This window comes from Corvus cornix, chromosome 19, assembly GCF_000738735.6.
Source record: "Corvus cornix cornix isolate S_Up_H32 chromosome 19, ASM73873v5, whole genome shotgun sequence".
Classification (NCBI taxonomy): Eukaryota; Metazoa; Chordata; class Aves; order Passeriformes; family Corvidae; genus Corvus; species Corvus cornix.
Window position 1 is genome coordinate 6640263 of NC_046348.1, and position 20488 is coordinate 6660750.

Consider the following 20488-nt stretch of genomic DNA (forward strand, 5'->3'; position numbering starts at 1 on the left):
TCTGATTCAGTCCTGGTTTTATGACCCTGCTAAGGCACTCTGGTTTTGGGAAGGAATAAAATCTTGAGTACACTGGTTTTGTAGTGTTCCTCTGATGCTTTAAACAGTGCAAGATGTTTTGACATTCCAAGGTGGAGCCACGGCTCCTTTCCATGCTGAGAGTTCAGGCTGAACAAATGCGAGAAAGGCACCTATTTCTGAGAGCTGGAGGCTTTGGGATCCTCTGGCAAACTCCATGCCAGGAAAGAGTGTTTTTAATAACCACAGGTGGATAATAGGTTTGCAAAACACGGTAACAGATGGGTATTTTAAATCAAAAGGAAAACAGAGAGGTGGAGAGGGAGCGCTCTCTTTCCAGACAGTTAGAGCTCAATACCTGCCCAACTTCTCTGAAGAATTACCAAGAGAACAAGGAAAAAAAAAAAAATGCAGCTTAGTCATATTTGTATTCTTATTAAATGCAAGACTGCCTGGGGCGAACAAGAGCTGATATCATAATTATTGGCTTGCCCAGCCAGCTGCCTTCTCTCACCTGATGTAAGATCAGATCTTTCCAGCCTTTGGAGCCTCTGTACCGCTGAGCCTCCACTCTCTCTGCAGGGCTGTTTGAATGACCTAATCCTGTCCTGGAGCAGCACCACGCCGTTGTGCTTCAGTAAAAAGGTAAGAGGAAACCTCTGACAACTCCGTGCAGCTTTTCAGAACTCAGCCGTGAAAGCCAAACGGAAGGGGGAGCAGAGCTCTCCTGCCTTGGCTCCTCTATTTAATGTGGAGTCCCTGAGGCTGACTTTGAAGAACTCCAGGCTGAGGGAAGGGGAAGGTCAGCACCTCCATCCTGTTCCTCGGCAGCTCCTGTAGGTATTTATCAGCCACCAGTGCGGAGGAGCAGGAGAAGGAGCCAAGGAAACACCAGGTAAGTTCATGGATCCATTGGTACTGGGAGAAAGGAAGATTGGAGGTGACTTCCCAAAGGAAAAAAGTAGCTTTTCTTGTCTTGGGCGCAGCTTAATCCAATCCTTCTGCTCCATAATTATAAAGAAAGCTGGAAGTGTTTAGCATTACCTGAAAGGAAAAAAAACAGGGAAATGAAATAACAAACCAAGAAAAGTATCTCGGAAAAAAATATGGGAAGCCTCATGTCTCACCAATCCTTAAGAGATTTGTATCAAACTTTCCCAGTGGTGAATCAAAAACTTGGGAAGTTCTGTGTTTTGAAACCAAGCTTGTTTTTACTGCTGTTTGAAGTCTGGTGCTTCTGCCTCGCGTGTGTTGTGGCAGAGGATGAAAACTTTGGTTAGATTTCTTCCTATATGGAAAGGTGACTGAAGTGACATCCAGAGAGAGGCAAGGATGTGTTAAGTGCAGGAATGACCGAGTTTGAGTGCTGCAAGTAGAAACTGAATTTCTTATTTCTTTATATACTGAATTTCTTATTTCTTTATATCACTTTCTTTTCGCTTTTTAGTTTCAGACTGTTAGATTTCCAGCAAGAAAGGGACTGTTTGTGTTACAAACACAATAATTATCTAAACCTATAAATAACAACCATCTGTCATTCAACTCTTGACCCTCCTGCCTTACTGGACAGCAGATTAAATCTTGGGGAATTAGACTTTTATAAAAGTTTCAGTTTGGTTTATCAGGATCATACTTTCCTAATTTGAATACTATACAGGGTATGTTGAACTGGGTGAGGTGTAGGCAGAAAATGTATTTATTTTGTTAATAACTAATTATGGACACAAAAGAACAAAAAATATTGGATAGATAAAGTATATTTCTGAAGGAGCAAAGGATTGTGAAGTTTTCTGACAGCCAGATGTGATACATGCAGCCAAGAAAATACACAATTAAAGCAGGTTGTTTATCCTGGTGAGGGGAGAAGAGCACTGGCAGAAGTGGGATTAATGTAAATGAAATAATCTGAGCTTCAAATGTAAAAGTAGAGTGTGAGAAAGTCCTGGCTTGAGCATGAGCAGATTCTGGTGTGATATTGCTGAGTTCCTGGATGTTACCGGAGCCACGTGCTGGAGACAGGAGTCAGTCCAGTACTCTGGGGAGTAAATGGAAATATCTGTCAAATGCCACTGTGGTAGGTGCAGCACAGGAAGCTGCCAAGCACACATAAAACAATTGCTTTTACTGCAAGAGGAAAGTGTAGAGAGAGGGAAGATTCACCTACATGAAGTAAAGTCCTTCTAATCCTGGTAACAACAGGCTTTCCTTTTTTAGGACAATAGTTTGCAGCTCAGGTACAGGGGATAATGAGAAAAATACATTTTTAAAAAATCAGAAAATGTCCTTTCCATGCTGTGTCCTTTCAGAGCATCTGTGCTGTAAAACAGAAATTACAAGAAAACGTAATTGTTTAGGATTTCTGGAAACTAAACCACAACAACAATATTTGAATATTTTTGGCCACAAAATGCCAGATATTTCACACAAGAAGTGGTGTCATGCAGAACTGCTTTCAGTCATGAAATCACCCCCATAACCTAATTTCATGTGCTGGTAAACGACCAAGGACAGGGAGGCAGCGATACGGCCTCCAAAAAAAAAATCTGAAACAGAAATTTCCAAGCAAAAAATATTGAAAATTGATTGATGTTAGAACCAAAATGATCTTTTGGTTACAGCCTAAAGTGACCACAGACAGGCTGGAAGGCAGAAGTTCTGCATTAGTCCAGGCAACGAATTTTAAAAGGCATAAAATTTCAAATAAACCTGAACAAAATGTAAAAATTTTTAGAACCCCACATGTGTTCACCCTTTAAAAAGCTGGGACTCAAAGCACTGAAGTGCATAATGAAGGATTTTTACATGGACTGCTCTGTCCTGCTTACAGACCAAACAATTACACATGCAAAACACTCCAGCCTCTCTCCTGCTGAAGCTTTGGAGCTGCCTCTTGCTGCCTGTGCCCATTGGAAAGTGAGGAAAAGTTGTTTGGGATGTGGCACAGGTGCAACAATATTTGGGGGGGTCAATGTCCGTAAGGCCCAGGAAATGGGGATGATTCCCGGCAGAGAGGATTTGCTGGTGGTGGCCTTGCCCTTTATTGCTCCTCAGACAGCTCCAGCTCCGAGATTTGGGTCAAACACACCTCTCTGCTCTCCTGCACCTCAAAAATCATTAGCTCCAAAGACAAAGAGATTAATTATGGAGATAATGCAGATTAGGAGAGAGCTACAAATCACATCCTCCTCTCCTGCGTCCGTGAGCACGGCCAGGGCCATGTCTTCCCAAGGAATTCCTCGTGTTGGCAGTGTTTGAGAGCAGGGTGAGAGTTGTCAGAGCTCTGCAAGGCTGAGGGAGGCTGAGGTATCCTGAGTAAATCACCACAACCTGCTCTGGTGGAAGGTTTAAGCTTTAAGGCCCTTCCCAACCCAAATAATTCCATGGATCTGTGGGTCAGGATCAGAGCTATGAGGTGCTGCTCTCCCTCTTGAGTCACTGTGGGATCGATGCCCTGATGTGCTGCCAGCCACAGGGTGCTGCTTATATTGGAAACAAAAAGCAAAGTCCTGGCCAGTCCTATAGATCAAAGACACTTTGCCACTTCTAATAAGATTAGGGCAATAATTAACTCTTTTGCCACATTTCAGACATAAATCCAAGCAGTGCCCTCATTAGCACATCCTTTGTTACTTCCCCAGCTGTCTCCTCACCGCACAGACAAACATCCTGGGGTTTTTTGTTGTTTTCTTTAAAATCAGTTAAGTCCTGTACATAACATTGCCCATTTGGGGGGTTTTTTTCACCCATTTTGTGCACCCAAGTCTCCTGGTCACACATGAGATACCAGCAGTGGTTGTTTCCATCATGCCAAGAGAGCTGAGACCTGTGTTTGCTGGATTTTTTGCAAAAACACCCTTTTTTGCCAAAAACCAGTTCCCCTTCCCCAGGGGACTGTATGCCACTATTCTTCCTTCAAACAGCAATCAAAAGAGCCCACACAGAGCCATAAAATCACAGGATGGCTTGGATTGGAAGGGACCTTAAAACTCATCTTGTTCCATGGGCGGGGACACCTTTCACTAGACCAGGTTGCTCCAAACAGCTGTGACAGAACACATCATTCTTTATTTTATTCAGGATGCAAGGGCTTAGAGCTATCAGGTTTGGTTCCACTCTTTGCATTCTGTCAACAAAATAATAACACATCAGCTCATTATATGTCTTTTACTTAAATTCCCTACATTTTCCAATGAAACCTGAGTTCTCTGGGCCCTGCTGGGTGTTGCTGAGTACTGGAGGGAGCTGCTAAATGTGTGGTTAGCAAAGTGATTCCTGTGCAGCCTTTACAAATCTCAACAGTGCCTTTTGAGGCTCAGTAAATATATGTAGAATCATTTTAAGGTGTTTGGATGAGACAGGGCTACTGCAATGAAGAGCATTATTATCTTGCTGCTGGTGAAGTGCTCAGAAATGAATGAAGCATAGAGGGTGAGGTTCCATCAGAGTCATGTAATGAAGCTGAACATGCTGTCATTTTAACCCAATTTGTTTCCCTCTGTACTGCTGCCTCACCAGTTTGTTAGAGCCTCTCAAAGGAGCTCATCCAGCTTACAACTTCCACACCTATCCCGTACTTTACTCCTGGAATGGGTAGGTATCCCTGCCCTGCAAACTCTTAACTGCTGGTTCAACAGACCTGCCAGGACAGGTCCCTGCAACATTCCCCTCTGTGGGCAAATGGTAGGATGCCAGAAATATTAGACAGGAACCTGTTCTCCCAGGAATGCAAGTAATTCATAGAAGGAAATAATTTACTATTTTCCCAGCTGGAATAATTAAACAGCGAGGCACTGTCCTCCCGAGCTGCTGGTAAGGAGAGCAAGGAAGAGGGGGGAAAAAGGAGCTGAAATGTCCTGCAGTGTAAATTATCTTCCAGACTAAACAACCTTAATTCTCTAAGTCTCTCCTCATAAGCCAGAATTTCCAGGGCTTTGACCATTCTCCCTCCTCTCCTGTGGATTTCAACCCGGGATGCAGCGCTTCAAAATGCACTGACCAAAATCCCAAACCTTCAGCTGACACTTGACCAAGAGGATTTGCCTTCCCAGGTCTCACAGGACACATTCCTGCCAGCACCTCATGCCTGCCAGCCTGTCTGCCTGTCCATCATACCACGATGTGGCTGATTTAGGCTCAGCCTGCAACCCTTTAAAACCCCAAGATCTTTCCAAGCACAAGTGCTGCCTTCTCCTCACCCACTGTCTGCAGGGTTTGTTATTCCTGCCTGGATGCTGAGCTCAGTTATTATTGAACTGCATTTTGCTTTCTTCAAGACTGTTTTTCCTGGCTCCTTTTGAATATTAATCCTGCCCTCCACATACATAGGCAAAGCCTCCCATTTCCAGTTGTCTCCAAATTTGATTAGAGCTCCTCTCCAGCCTATCACTCAAGTCATTAGTGAAAATACCAAGCGGTGGCAGGCTCTTGAAGAAATCCACTCCAAACACCTTTTCATTCTGACAGCAGCCAGTCTCTAACCACTCCTAATGCTCTGTTCCACCCAGCCTTACCTCCTTTCTGCTGGAGTTTTATCTCAAATACATTTTCTTTGCCTGCTTATGAGAACATCACAGGCAACAGCAGAGCAGCCTCGCTGATATCCAGCTGCATTATCTCTATTATTGTCTCCTTGCAAGGCCAGTATCCAGGGAAACTACACTGCCAGGATGATTCCTCCTTAGCAAATTCGTAATAGCTTCTACTTTTGCTTTTTTTATCCCCTCCTTAGTTCACTGGGGTTTCAATTTTGTCCTTTTCTGGGAGTTAAAGTTAAATCTGCCACCTGTAATTCCCTCACACTTTCCAGTTTGAGGGCAGAAAGTGATTTACCTCCTGTCAGTCTTGTAAATCCAATTGTACCCAGCCAATTCTCAGACCTGCAGCTCTGCAGTAATTTCAGCTGATTCTCTAAAATTCGCCAGAACTAAATTAATTGGGGCCACGGAACCTGGAGACCTCAAAAAGCCTCAGCCCTGTCCTCTGGGAGGTGAGAACACAGGTATTCTTCCACGGATGAGATCACAGGCAAACATCATTAATATTCCAGAATTTCTCATCCTCTGACTTGGCAATGCCCCGTTAGTTTTCCACTGTGCTTTAAGGTCAGTAATTAATGTTTGCCCTACTTTTCCACCCAGGAATAGATTTGGGATGGGTTCTTTTTTTTTTTTTTTTCTCTTTGAAATGCAGAGTGTCTAGAGAGCACCTGCTCAACCCTGTGGGTTTGGGGTCAGCTTTGTGACACCTGGGTTCTGTTTTGGGAACATGCAGCAAATACTATTGTCCAACATCTTTTATAAGAACCTTTCAAAGCACTGAAAAATTACAAACCAGGACCAACTTTTCCAAGATTAGCCACTCATGCAGAGTAATTTTTTTTTTTTTTATAGTCTGCACACAGTCTTGTGAGGTGTTGAGCAATAATACCACTTATTTAAATCTATTTAAATTCACTGTCCATGGGTATATATCACTTCAGTACACAGCATAAAATACCGATCTGGAAAAGCTCTTTGCCTCAAAAAAACCCAATTCATTCAACGGTTAAAACACTCTAGAATTCTTCCTAAAAAAAAGTAAAACTTCCGAGATTTCTGCCCATCCTCACAGAGGTGAGAGTGCCCTGCAGCTCAGTGTTCAGCAGGAAAACCTAACAGCTAAAACCCAGCATAATTCAGTCACTTGCTCTTTTTCCTCTCTGACTCTACCAAAATACAGCAGGAAAGTGTTTTCAACAGGCAAAACCAGGCAGATTTATCCACTCACCAGTGTGCAGAAAGGCTCAACAGGACTGCAAAGGAGGCTGCAAAATTTGGCTTAAGTTGATGATGTTTCTCCTTGTTGAAAGCCTCCACAGAAAAAAAACATTCTTAAAAATATATTCAACAAAAAGATTAAAAGATCAGGTATACAGGAATAGAATATTTTCCCACAAATAAAGGCACTCTTAAGGTAAAAAAACAATTGAGAAAGAATGGCAAAGAGGAATTTAAGATAGAATGAAAATGTGGAATCTGTAAACACTGAAAGTGAAGGTAGGAAGTGTCAGGAGCGAACTCCATGAATTTAACAATATGGATAATCAGATTTACCATCGTGGAGTTCTGAAAAATAAGCAGTGATGCACCTATGATACTTGCCCGTGGTTTTACAAGAAACCTCTAAGAGTCCTTTGTTTCTTAACTACCAAAGCAAACATCTGCATTTTGATAAAAATTGCAATTCTTGCCCACTCCCTATTCCAGCAGCACCGAGTTTCCAAAAGAAACCATGAGATACACCAGGGATCACAATACAAAAAGTGACAACTGGCATTATTTAATTTGGAAGAGAGAGAGGGAGAGGAAAACTGTAGGAAAACCAAATGAGAGAACCCATAAGAATTCCTTCACCCTGGCTGAGCGAGTTTGATGCTGGGCTCATTAGAGATGTTAATGCCCAAACATCGTGCACGGGGTTTGGAACAGACACAGGGCCTGGATTTCCCTGACAGAAGAAGGAGCCAGGCACGTGCTTTATATTTTTTTACTGTTTTCCTGCTCTTGTCTCCACTTTAACCCAGCTGAGCTGGCACTGAGCAGGGCGAGCTGGACCAGATCATCTCCAGAAATCCCTTCCAGCCTCAGCTTTCCCATGACTCTGAATTTCTCCAAGGATATTTCTGCTCTGTAGATCTTGGTGTGAATTGGAAACAAAAGCTGTGAAAAGCAGACTATGAGGTTGCTTCCAAGTAGAAATTTATGCCTCTTCACCAGCAAAGAGCAGCTAAAGCTGACAAAAACTCCTCACACAGAAATTCCTCTACAGCAAACTCAGATAAAACCCACTCCAAGCACAAATCTCTTTGGCTATAAAACACTTTCCACACTTCATAACTGATAAGCTGCCACAATTTAGAAGGTTTTCAAAGTGTTCAAAACTTAAGAAAAGAAGAAAAAATTCCAGGCTTAAGGGGGAAAAATATTAAATCAGAGGGTGCAAATATGTGAATGCAAAAATTTAAAACAGAAGCGTGTTCCTTAATTTTGAGACATTAATTCTTGAATAAACATCTACAAAGTCTCTTTGTTCAGGTTTCTACTTTCCCATGTTGACATCTTTTTCCTCCTGCTGAATCCCTAACTCTTTGTTCTGATTTCGCATCACTCTCTATAATGCCCAAAATACTGTAAGATTATAAATTTAGCCCTATAGGTGTTTAGAAAATCCAAGAAAATAAAAACACAGGACCAAGTGAAAATTTGCTCACCCACAGAGATCTGTAAGAGGAGGCAAAAGGTTGAGCTGTTGCCATTATCAAATTTGATACAGGTCTGTGAGGGCTCATATAATCTAAATATATATTAAAATATCAATTCTCTTTCTTTCCCCTGAAATTGCTTGTCAGAGGACCTCGTCAGCAATAATACAAAACTGTATTTCTAGTCCCTTAATGAATATTCTTTATCAGCTGTGCTTTATGTGTTGAAAACAAACACCTGTAAAAAGTTTAATTTGCATTATTTTTTATGTATAAGAAAACAGAACAGCTTTGGTAATAGGTTTAGTTTTATGTCTCAACCTTTAATGTGGTAATCCCCTTAGATCAGTTAATTATGCTTTATGGATCACTGAAATTTAATATTTTAAGAGAAGAAATGAGCATAGTTTCAACCTCTTTAGAGCCAGCTGCTCCCAAAAATTTAAGATTCTATTACAATAAAGGAGTTGATTTTTCACACTAAGGAGGGAATGGACAAAATCCCTGTTTAGAGGGGGAATGAGATTCCCAGAAGGAATCCCTTGGGCTTCATAAACTGCACTATGATACAGGAAAATGCAGGACTTGGAGGATTCTTAATTAATTTCAACCTTTTCCTTGCTTCTAATTTTCATCTCTATTAAGAATTTTGTAACAGCATCAAGGTCTTGTCCACAATTCAATATTCTTGCTTAAACGATGTTTCCTCAACCAAACAGGGACCGTTTATTCAGACTCTTTATTGCAAAACTGCTTTTGCACACACAGTTTTGGGATGTTTGCTGTTTCTGTGAAATCCCTCTCCTTTCTTTCAAGGGTGTTATTACCTCAGGTTTTATGGTGAAAGAAATCCCTACTTTTTTTGCCTTCCTATAAGTGAGAGGTGTTCGTAAAAGCAGAGAACTGAATTCCTCCTTATCAAGTGTGAACTTTGCATTTTCTTCTTTATTTAAGTTAGGTTTTTTATTGTTATTATTCACACTTGGCCGTAAGATATTTTAATGAACCATAATTTGGGAGAGAAAAAAGCAAAAGCACATTGGTTGTCTCGGTTATCAATACAGGGGACATGCTCAGCCTGAAGGGATTCCCTCAGTACAGGGACACACAAAAAAGATGGAATTTGGAATTTGTTCAGAAACAGTGGAAAGCAGAGATGCGGTTTTGAACACCCACAGAGCACTTGAAGGAGGTTTTTGCTTCAGATATTCATTAAAAAGTCGAGCTATTTAAGCATGGGAAAGACTTTTATCATGGTCTCCATTTCTTAGCTACTCCTGACTAAATACTTTCATGATTGAAGCCCTGAACAGGTTCATGTACCCTTGAAGAAGGGTCTGCCCATCACAGATTTGGGCATTTTTCCCTATGTGGTTTTGCTGAGGAAAAATTAAAATGAATACAAAAGCCCCTCACGTTTCACAAGGCTGAAAAAATCCATCCTAGATAAACAAATTGTGCAAAAGTTTTGTATCAAACATTTAAATCACAATGTCTTGAATAATCTGTTTCCAAACACTCAGGAGTGAAGAGAACTGGGGAAAGAAACTCAGCTATGTTTTGCTTTTCTTTTAGAAGAAACAGCTTTCACAAAGCTCAAAGAATTTTCCCAAAAGAGTTAAAATAAATGAAGAATAAAATTAAATTAAATTAAATACCAAACAGCTGTTCTTGGTACTTTTGCTGTTCACAGTGAGGACACAGGGTTTATGAGACAGAAATAGGCTCCAGGAATAAATTAGGCATTGGGAAAACAGGTGGGTGTAGCAGAGGTGTGAGTGCTTGGGAAGTGGGCAGGGAAAAGGGGAAAAACCAGCCTTGGACATTTGGCAGTGAAGGGGAGAAGGGTAATTGGGTGAAGGGATGATTTGGCCACAACTTACAGGTTTTAGACACTCTGGTGCTGGTCTTGTATCTCATAACTGTAAAAACAGATGGGTTTAGCTGTGCCTATTTCATATTTTCCCTCATTTTCAGATCTTGCCCTGGGAATTTCCTTTTTACTTATATTCACAGCAAACATTAAGTTTTCCAGTGCTTACAAAATCCTTCCTGGGCAGTTTAATGCCTTTATGCACAACCTTAGTTTTGTCAACAATAAAAGATTTGCTTTTCCTTCCCCCTCCCCTCTTCTTTTAGTTCTTCCTAATTTCAAGCCTCTTGTATCTCATCTTCATCCCAGCAGTTTTTCCTCCCTAAAGGATTAACATATTTCCATGTTACTCATTTTGCAAAACAATGTCAGGCCGTATTTTCCCAGGAGGTTCTTTAATCTCCAAACTGTCCCTCATTTATTCCTCAGCCTGTCTCGTGCTTTTCCTGGAATTCCGAAGACAATTCTTTAAATTACAAAAATGAGTTCTCAACTCGCTGCTGGGGTGGGAATGACTTTGTAATTTGGGGAGGGGGGAAGGGAGGTAAGAATGTTGGGATAATCAGACATTTGCCTTTTTATCTTTTCACCCAGGATTTTGTTCTGTCTCCCCCTTTTCCCTAAGCAGTGTTTGCTCCTGCAGGCAGGTAGCTGTAACTTCTGGAATTATGTCACTTTTTACACCACAGAGAATTCACAGCACTGAAATGTGAACTGTTCTGTGGGTTTATGTGTTTAAAGCAGACCTCTCATACCAGAGCTGGTGCAGAACTGCAGCCCTGTTTTGGTTAACAATGTTTTTTCGCTCCTCTTTAACCTGCAAGGTTAATGCCCCATCACTGAGCCTCATCATGGCTTTTTGCTGTCCCTCCCACCTCATCTTCATCATAACTATTCAGAACAACACCATCACCTGCAAATTTTGCCACAGAGCTTTGTACCCCTTCTTCCAGGTTGTTTGGGAATACTTTAAGCCCCACAAAATCAAAGCAGACCCCCAAAGTTCACCTCAACACATTAACCTTTCATTTCCCTTTCAACCAAATATTCATCCATACAAAGAGATTTTCTGTCTGTATCCAGGATTCTGATGGATGTTTGGTTCCTTTAAAACCTGGTGAGAGGAAGCATCTTGTCAAAAATTCTTCCTGGTCCCCTGACACTGAACATGCCTTAAATCAAGTCCCTCCTGATGGGAGGGAATTTGCTGCAAGTCCTTGCAAGGAGTTTCAAAGATAAACCGAGACTTTTCCTTGAGTTTCAATGCTTCCAGATAGTTGTTTATTAATGTTTATGTCTTATCAGAGGAACAGAGCCACTAGCGTGACCCAGGTACAGCATAGAGCACAGAAAAGCAGGAGTGAGGCCTCTCTATCAAGATTTACACAGCCTTTTAAAGATAATTTAACCAATAGTTACTAAAAATGTACATTATTTTCACTTTCCTACCAATTATTCAGTAACACGACTAGGAACTGCAGAATTCTCTATCCAATCATTCCAAACTACTTTTATTGCAGAATATGGAGTAGTAGAAAAAGGAGAAGAAGTTTAGAGAACAACAACAATCCTCCATTTTGGTATTTTTTACTCTTATCTATTTACTACAAAGAGAAGCCCAAAACCTCGAAATTTTTCACCCTGTGACAATCTTACACAGTAGTCTATCACCTAATTCACACCACTGTATTTTCTAGTTCTTGTTAGTCCACTGGTACTTTTTTCCAAGGTTTGAGGCTAAACCAGTGTTGTTCAGGGGGTAAGAACCCTTCAAAACAGGCAGAGAAATATTCTCGGCACTCTGGGTTCCTACAGTCCCCCAAGCAAACCATCAGCCCAGCTTCCCCAGTAAACCTTAATATGAGAATGAACCCTGAGAAAAAGCAGCAGTTTGTGGACAGAAAGGCTCCTGCTAGGACTGGGAGGAATAAATGTCATTCTCCATGACCTGTTCCTCCATCTTTCCTGCTTTATATGCAGCCTTTCTCATGCATGCCTAGGGAGAGGTGTCAGCAGAACACATCACTCCACATCAGCTGTGTTCCTGTGAGTAGCTGGATTAGCTACTGCTTGTTAGGTGGATGCTGAAAGACCTTTGATCTCGTGAAGTCAGGGCAGGAGATTTAGTCTTGGGGTTTGGGTGGATTTTTTTTTTTTTTCCCTTTTCAAAGGTTTTCCCCCAAAAATAAGTGCTTGAACCAGTGCTGCATTATTGGCTGCATAAATGGTTTTTTCTTCACTGAGAGGCTTAGAGGCTTGTGTAAACTACACTGTAGAGCCCAGAGTAAACACATAAAAACATGTCCAAGCTGTAGTTTGAGCTGATTCAGTTTAATTCCATGTAAAACCAACAGGATCTGTTCCAATCAAAGCTGTAACTCAGGGCAGCTTTGCCTGCTGACGTTAAGAATTCAAAACAGGTGAAATTCTACGTGTTTACACCTACTGTAGCCTGACATTTCCAAAGAAAAACTAAAGAAAAAACTTAAGTTAAACAGCACCTGGACTTGGTTTTTGGTGTCTCTGATGTTTCTGCACTTCACACATCCCTGCTCAGTGAATCAGCCATTCAAGGGGGGGAGTTTTGTTGTTTTTTTAACATACTCAGCTTACGACTGTGCAAATGAGATTCCCAAATCCATTCCTCAGATCAAATAAAGGTAATTACAGAGCTTACTGTGGGCGATTCCCAGTGGGAGGGTGGGAGTGGCCACGGGTGGGGCTGTACATGCACAACAGAGAAAATGGGAATGTACCACACCCGTCATAAAACATGCTGCCACAGCCAGCAACAGAAACCATTAGGGTGGATCATCATCCACACCTTCTCATAAAGACAGAAAGATGGCATGAGATCCCAAGATGAACTCTCAAGTCACAGGGAGATGAGCATGACTCACCTGGGGAGAAAAAGGAACATAAAACAAATCAGGAGGCTCCCAAAAGTCCTACCCCACGTCCCCCCTACACCATGTGCCCCAGAGAGGATTAATGGGGTGCATGGTGGCACACACAGCCCTTGACCTATTGATAGGTAATTCATGGGAGCAGCTGCTTATTAATCATCTTTCATTACAAGCAGAGAGGAGCAGGGCCACAACCTGTTGTATTTTGGGTCTGGAGGAGCTGCCAGTCCCTGACCCACATAATTTATTACATCATTCAGTGCTTTTCACACTTTTGGAAACGTTAACCAATGTCCATTCTTAGCATCCGGTTTTAAAACCAGCTGGTATTTGCCTTTCCATTCAGATGGAGTGGTGGACTCTAAAAAAAAATGAACTTGTACAAAACATTGTGGATATAGAAAATATTGTGGATATAGAAAATATTGTGGACAGCCCATAAACTGCTTTGGAAACTAGGAACCAGAATAGAAGGGAAAGGGATACTTTAGAATATATTAAAAGTTTTATTATGTGATAGAAGAAAGTAAAATGACACAGGCTGTCATTGCAGGAAGAGGAAAGGAAGGAGGATGGATAAAGGAATACGTGGGAGACAGCACACTTAATTATAGGAGAAAGGGACACTGAGCTCACAAATGATAATGTGAAACAGGGCTGTAAAAAAGGTAAGAGTGGAGCACAGGTGAGGGATGCCTGGAGAAGGACAAAGTGATCATTCCCTGCTGCATTCTCCCAGCTCTCAGCAATCTGCAGTTCATGAATTTCTGAGCCAAAGGAGGCATCTCCTTATCTCCCACCCAATTTATTGCCTGTAGCTGTTTTTACCCTTACTTCTTCCTAGGAATTACTTTTATAAGACACACAGTTGTGTTGATAGCTTTGCTGTATTTGTGGCATCTCCTCATTGCCACCCCCCAGAGCCAAACTCTGAATTCAGCCCAGATAATTCAGTTACAGATTTTGCTGCCGTTATCTCCTGTGCTGGTTTTTCCTGCCAACCCAGCTGGTTATTCATGACACAATCACACAGTTTCTGCATCGTATCAACTGCTCCCAACCCTTGGAATCGTGTCTGACTTCATGCTTAGATGTCTACAATAAAGCCATGAAATTTCATACCCCTCCTTCAGGAAGCAGCAGAACCATTCATCCAGAAAACAGGACAGGGTATGCAAAGGATTGGGTTTGAAAATACTGGCAGAGTTGCAGGGCTGGGAGGGAGAGCTGACATCTATTTTAGAGGTTAACTGGTGGAGCTGGAAAGGTGTTTTAGTGTTTAGGATGAGGAGGGAAAAGGTGAGGGGGAAAACCAAGTGCACCTGACAAATTCATTCACCTCCTCAGCTAAATTTCTCCATGCTTGGTTTGTGTTCAGTGCTGAGTTCCCTCTTTGCTGAGCTCATTATGCAAGTTCAGCACCTGTGAGGGACTTTTCTCTGCTAAGAACTTCCCAGGTTATGAGTCTGCCCAGTCCACAAGAAATAGGGAAGTTCTTACAGTGCTATTTCAGCCATACTCTGTGAATTTTTGTCAGGCTTTCTACTTCTACATAAATTAACTTTTTAGAAACTTTTTTAGCTCTTTTAGAGGTAAAACCCATTCCCAGAACAAGCAGGACCTGCAATGAAGCTGAGAAGAAGCCCTGTAATCTGCTTTCCTCTGTTTTGAGGGGATTTCTGTGTGCTTGGAGAGCAACCACCATGGTGTGGCTACATCTTAAACACCACAGGTGGTTTTGGCCTTTCCATCCCAGAAAGGCGTCAGCAGAACTGGAAATCCTTCAGGAAAGGGCTACAGGTATAATCTAAGGTGTGGGATTGCTTCAGAACAAGGAATGACAGTATTTCATCCCCCCCAAAAAGTGGGAAAAATAAGAAAAATGTAATAATTCACAAAGTTCTCTGCAGGGACAGACACGGCCCTCTGTTCTCACCGTTGGGGTCAGAAAGATGCAGGATAAAATACAAGTAAAGAAGAAAAACTAAAATGCTGATGGAAGGATGGGAACCTGGACCAAACACTGCAGTGAAACACCACCTGTTTATTTGCTGCAATGGAAAAAAGCCATCCTGGTTCTGCCTCTAAAAATGTTTTATTCCCATAAAAGAGATTTGGGACAAAAGCCTTTTGAGGGTTTATTTATTCAGAGAGTTGTAGTTTTTTATAAATGTGTTCCTAGAGCAGATTAAAAACCTGCAAACACTCTCCCCACCTTCTCATCCAGGAAGCACCTGGATGTTGCAGAGCTCCCCACCCCTCCTGCTGGACAGCACACCTGGACATGGTGGCAATGAGTCCACAGTGCTCACCTGGTATTCAGCCTCGCCTACAGGTGGCCCTTCATGAACAAAGCCTGATAATTCAGGAATGATCTCATTTAAAAATGGCATCCTTATCTCACAGGAATTCAGTACTTTACTACTAAAGTGGCAGCAAACACATCCCGTGCCATTGGATGCAGAAACGGTCTCATGGTTGCAAATTTTCTTCACTCATCCTTGAGATTGTCACATTAATCTTCTTTTTCCTCTAATTATGCAAAAGATATTTCCAGAGGTAGTGAAATATAGGCAGCCATCACGGCTAACCATGAGAGAATTGAGCTCAGAACCCTGGAATAAGAGAGCAAAAATAGCACGGTTAAATTAAACAAACTCACTGGCGGATTTAAATTCAGGAGAAAAGAAATTACAGTCCTTAGAAGCTCGGTAAAGTAATTCAAGTATCCTGTAATCAAGGTCCAATACATCCTGTGAAGAGGAGCAAGGGAGCAATGAGGAATTCATGTGGCCAAACCAGAGTTTAGTGCTGGGTTGTGCAGGTTCCAATCCTGCTCCTGAAAATGTCTCCTAAAAACAGGACAAGCCTTGGTGACAAGAATGTCAGGGATCAACAAAGCAATGACAGCTTTGACGAGCCAGCACAACCTCCAGTGTCAGCCTGGCAGGAGTAACCTTAGAAAAGTCTTGAATTCATTAAAAAGCCTTTAAAAAAATCCTGATTCTTATTAATAAATTCCTCTTCGGAACGTTTTCCAGAATTAGTAATGCATAGAAATATTCCTGTCTCCATGACAAGTGTTAGCCACAACATTCTGGGCACTTCTACAATGTTTGGCACATGGCATCATTGACTGACAGAGGATGGACTTTTAACTGCAAAAGGAAGAATGGAATCCTGAAACCTTGTGGCTCCTTTCTCGTAAAAACTTGACGGGAAAAAGAATTCCACGTCGTTGTTTGGGAAACATCAGTGAGACGTGGAGAGGAAAATGATGATTTGGTGTTTCGGGCAGAGATGTGAGCAGGTCACACCAGCTGATGTCAAACCAGGCTCAGGGAGCTGCCTAAGGCAGGCAGGGAGGATGGATTCGGAATTGGGGAACATCCGAACACACCTCCCTCTTGTGAAAACCGATCTCAGCCCCAAGGGCTGGAGAGGGCACTCACAGCAACACCCAGCGAGTTCAGGTCGCTCCGAGAGGCAGAGGAGACACAAACCCAAGGATTGTTCAAGCCATGGATTTCTGCCACGGGATTCAGTCATGCAGAGCTAATAGATCAGCTGCTGCTGCCTCACTTACCCCAACACCCAGCTGAGGTTACAGTTTCTCACTATTTTCTTATTGTTGAGGTAGTTATCTTATCACAGGAGCCTCGCACGGTCATGCAACATTTACAGCAGCCAAAATGACATGAAATGGTTCCAGCTACATCTGGGATAATCAGATACCTCTTTCCAAATCAAAGCATCATTGTTTGCTTTAGCACATCCTACATCCAGGCAACCCACAACTTCCTTAAGCTCTGTCTCGCAGGAAGAGTTTGTTGTACATGATTTATTGTAATCCTGGTTATTGGCAACCTCCCCTGGCTGTAATTTCTGCTCCTAAAGAAGATTTGTCAGTGAGTGATGTGATTTCTCTTTTCTAAAGTCTATGTTAACAATGCAAAGTGCTTTGGAGCTCATTGGTTTTGGGGTTTTGGGGGGGGGTTGTTTGTTTCATGTTCTTTGTACAAAATAAGACAAAGTGTCTCTAAAGGACATTAAAAAAAAGATTTAATGAACAGTGACAGCAAAGATTTTTCAGTCTGTTGATTTGGCAGTTTAAATTGATCTACATTTGCATCCTGCTGTGAGACACATCAGTGAGAGTGAAGTTGCAAATGGCTTTTGGGGTGAGAAGCTTGGAGTCCCAAGAAGAAAACGAAAATCAGAAATACGTGGCCAGAGGCTTTTCTCTCACAGCAAGACATATCCACAGCGTGCCAGTTCCAGGATGAGGATAACCTGGAGCTGCAGTTCTTACTGAGCTGCTGGTGCCAGTGTGAAAACTGAAAACAGCACTGTGATGGTAGCTTTGGGATTTTTCTCCATATGGGAGATCCTCCAAAATGGACTCTTGACAAAGGCATTAAATAACCACCACTGAGCACAGACTATCAGCCCAACATTGTTTAAGGCTGCTTCTCATTTAACAGTAAAAAAAGAAAAATCCTTTGCCTTTGGCTGCTTCTCATTTAATAGTAACAAAGAAAACACCTTCCCTACACAGAGGGAACTTTTTATAGTCTGAAATGTCACTGAGACTCCTCCTTTCCTACCAAAATGCAATTCATCAACAGAACCTGGCAAAGGTCTCAGAGGGGAGGGACAAGAATAATTTGATTTTCCTGGACCTTTTGTAGTGACTGTCCAAACAACCCTGATAAACTCCCTTTGCTTTCAGAAAGGATTTGTCAAAATTCTCTCGCAATGCACAAGCCACCAGGCAAGAACTGTACCTGTGCAAAAGCTTTTAATAAAATTCTAATGCTCCACACCACAAATGAGGCAGCTGGGCTGAAAAGTTGCAGTATAAAAGAGGTCAGAGCCAGCTTTGTATAACCTGAAGATAAGTGGGAAAGCAGCACTGGGAGGGCAGGCAGTGTGGAACACTTACAGATTACAAATAGACACTCACATCTATTTCCTAGTTGTCAGTTTTCCCACCTGCTTCTTTCAAGATGAGAAATCTCTCTCCTCATCAGCCTCCAGTGAAGCCACTGGGAGAGGAGCCTGTGCCTCAGACGTTTCTGAACTTTATCTCACATCATCTTTTTTCCTGATGTACTACTGCAGGTCTCCTGCTTCATTTCCAAGCCCCATTGTGCTCTATCCCCCCGGGCAGTGCAGTCTTACTCATCAGAAATACAGATTTCTCTTTGAACTATAAAGGCAAAAAAAAGGTCTCCACATTTTTAGGTGATATATCTTTGTTAAGCAAACCTAACAAACCCCTTGGATATTTACCTAACAGCTATTTCAACACGTGGCAAAGACCTGGCAGATTAACTCTTGAATTTGAGTGGCTTTTTTTAGCCCTTATTTGTTCACCTGAAATCTAAACTGTGAGCACAAACACCTCTGTGTAGCTGCAAACTTGGTGCACGACATAACAGGATGCACATCCTGCTTTTGTTTTACTGTAAGGTTACAGTGAACAAGGAAAGAGAAGTCATGGTAGAAAACAAAACACCAGAAGATTAAATTTATTCCTTTTAATCCAAAGACCACCATCAGATATGTCTCCTATATTCAAAGATCAAAGATTGGGAACTAGAGAGGAGATCCAACTAACAAAAACAGGGATGGAATGATGAAGTCATTTACATATCTCAGATACATTTTAATCATGCAAAAGAGAATAGAAGGGCTGAAGGGATGGGACTAATAAAAAACAAGAGTGAAAATGTAAATGTGTTGTAACCATCAGCCTGGATAATGACAGGAAAATATCCTTTTTTTAATATAGTCCCTCTGAAAACACCTGGGGCACATTTATATCACAATCTCTCAATAAAGTGACATTGCCAAATTTGCACAACCCCAAAACAATACATTTCCATTCGTGATCCTACAGAAAACAAAGAAATTATTTGTTTTTGTGAAAGTTGTGCAGTGAATCCATAGAAACCCCGAATCCCATCTCCATTGGAATTGAATCTACAGAATATTTCCTTAAGACCGAAAATTCCACTTGTCAGGAGTTCCTCAGGATGGGTCCAGCTGCCTATCCCAGCCTGTCCAGGCACCTGCACCCAACAAGGAGTTTGTTCCCCAGTTTAAATTTTAAAAAGTGTTCATTGTAATTTGATTTTGCCTTAACAGGGTTTCTGTCTGACGTGGATTTGGTGATGGTTTCGCTACTCCAGGACCAATCCAATATTAAATTTTCTCCTTCGGACACTCTGGAAAGGGACCAGCAGGACCTCATGAAGGCACAGGGGGATTCAATATCCCCAGTTCAGCAAAGTGTGAGTAAACTGGCCCAGGCCTGTTCTCTTTCTTCAAAGATCAGAATCAACATGCAGCTCTTGCTGTACTAAATCTCACCAAACCTACTTGTGACAAAGCAAACACTGAAAGTTTTATTCTTGAAGGGTAGAAACCTGAGTTATCCTGCTCAGCTAATCTTAAACTCCAGCTAAATTTCCTATTCCATTGCTTAAAATGCCTGGAAAAGCTGTGCTGTGTTCCACTGCAGAAAGCCCTGGATTTATCCTGATTTATCCTTTTATTCCCTGAGGGATTTCTCGAAATCCAGCTCTGATTTGGAGAGGGAAGGAGGGAAGGGACCACTCAATAATCTGGTCTGCCTTTTTGTGGAACACAGGACATTCCATTTCCCCCCTCCCTGCACACAACACCCTGCTCCCGACTGATGTGTGTCCTCTCAAAGGCATCCCAGTAATTACTCATCCCTGGTGTCAGGGAAAATATGCATATTTTCAGTGCCAGGATCCAGACACCAGCCCTGCTTCAGCCTTGCTCCTCCAGATTAAAGAGCACTTCAGTAGCTGGTATTTTCTCTTTGCTGAAGTGCAAAAGGGAGGGGAGGAGATGAGACAGGAAGGTTGAAGTGTCTGCCCAGAGCCTGCCTTGTCTCTCCAAATGAGTGTGGCCACCTTAATGAAGGGAAGTGATGTAACCACCAACAAATCTGGAGCCTGGAACACCATCAGGGGATGAGATCAAGCTTATTTGACTAAACTTGCAGGCGACAAGACTTGCACTTATCACATTCCTGTCATTTAATCTTTCACTGATTGGTCATACCTCAGCTTTTTCCCTGGAATGGTCAGACCAGAGAGTCAAGGTGCCCCATTTTTCAAGGACAGTTCAGTTTTCTTGTGGAATCTCAGAATGGTTTGGGTTGGAAGGGACCTTAAAGATCATCCAGTTCCGTGCCACCTGCTAGACCAGGCTGCTCAAAGCCCAATCCAACCTGGCCTTGCTTTTATTAATTAATTATTGAATAGTTTTGGATACCAAGCAATCAGAAAACCTTTTAGGTCTTTTGAGGGCTTCTCTGCATGAAGGTGGTTAGCACTGGTCATTTCATGCTTACCATTAACAATGCATTTTTAATGTAATTAAAATACAAATGATTTCTATAAATAAATAATG

General features: G+C 41.9%; 1 protein-coding gene across 3 annotated transcripts in view; it reads left to right on the forward strand.

Annotated features, from left to right (window-relative positions):
• Window positions 1-412: 412 nt before the first annotated feature.
• The window catches only part of FOXN1 (forkhead box N1), a 36056-nt gene continuing 15980 nt past the window's right edge, over window positions 413-20488 (forward strand). Inside the window, exons 1-2 of one of the 3 annotated variants that reach the window (XM_019287554.3) lie at window positions 413-663; window positions 19190-19335. In XM_019287554.3, the coding sequence (XP_019143099.1) occupies window positions 19216-19335 (120 nt within the window). In that variant the 5' untranslated portion in view covers window positions 413-663; window positions 19190-19215. Of the gene's footprint in view, window positions 664-720; window positions 914-19189; window positions 19336-20488 lie in introns of those variants that run through there. The other 2 variants (XM_019287556.3, XM_019287555.3) reach the window with 2 other exon arrangements.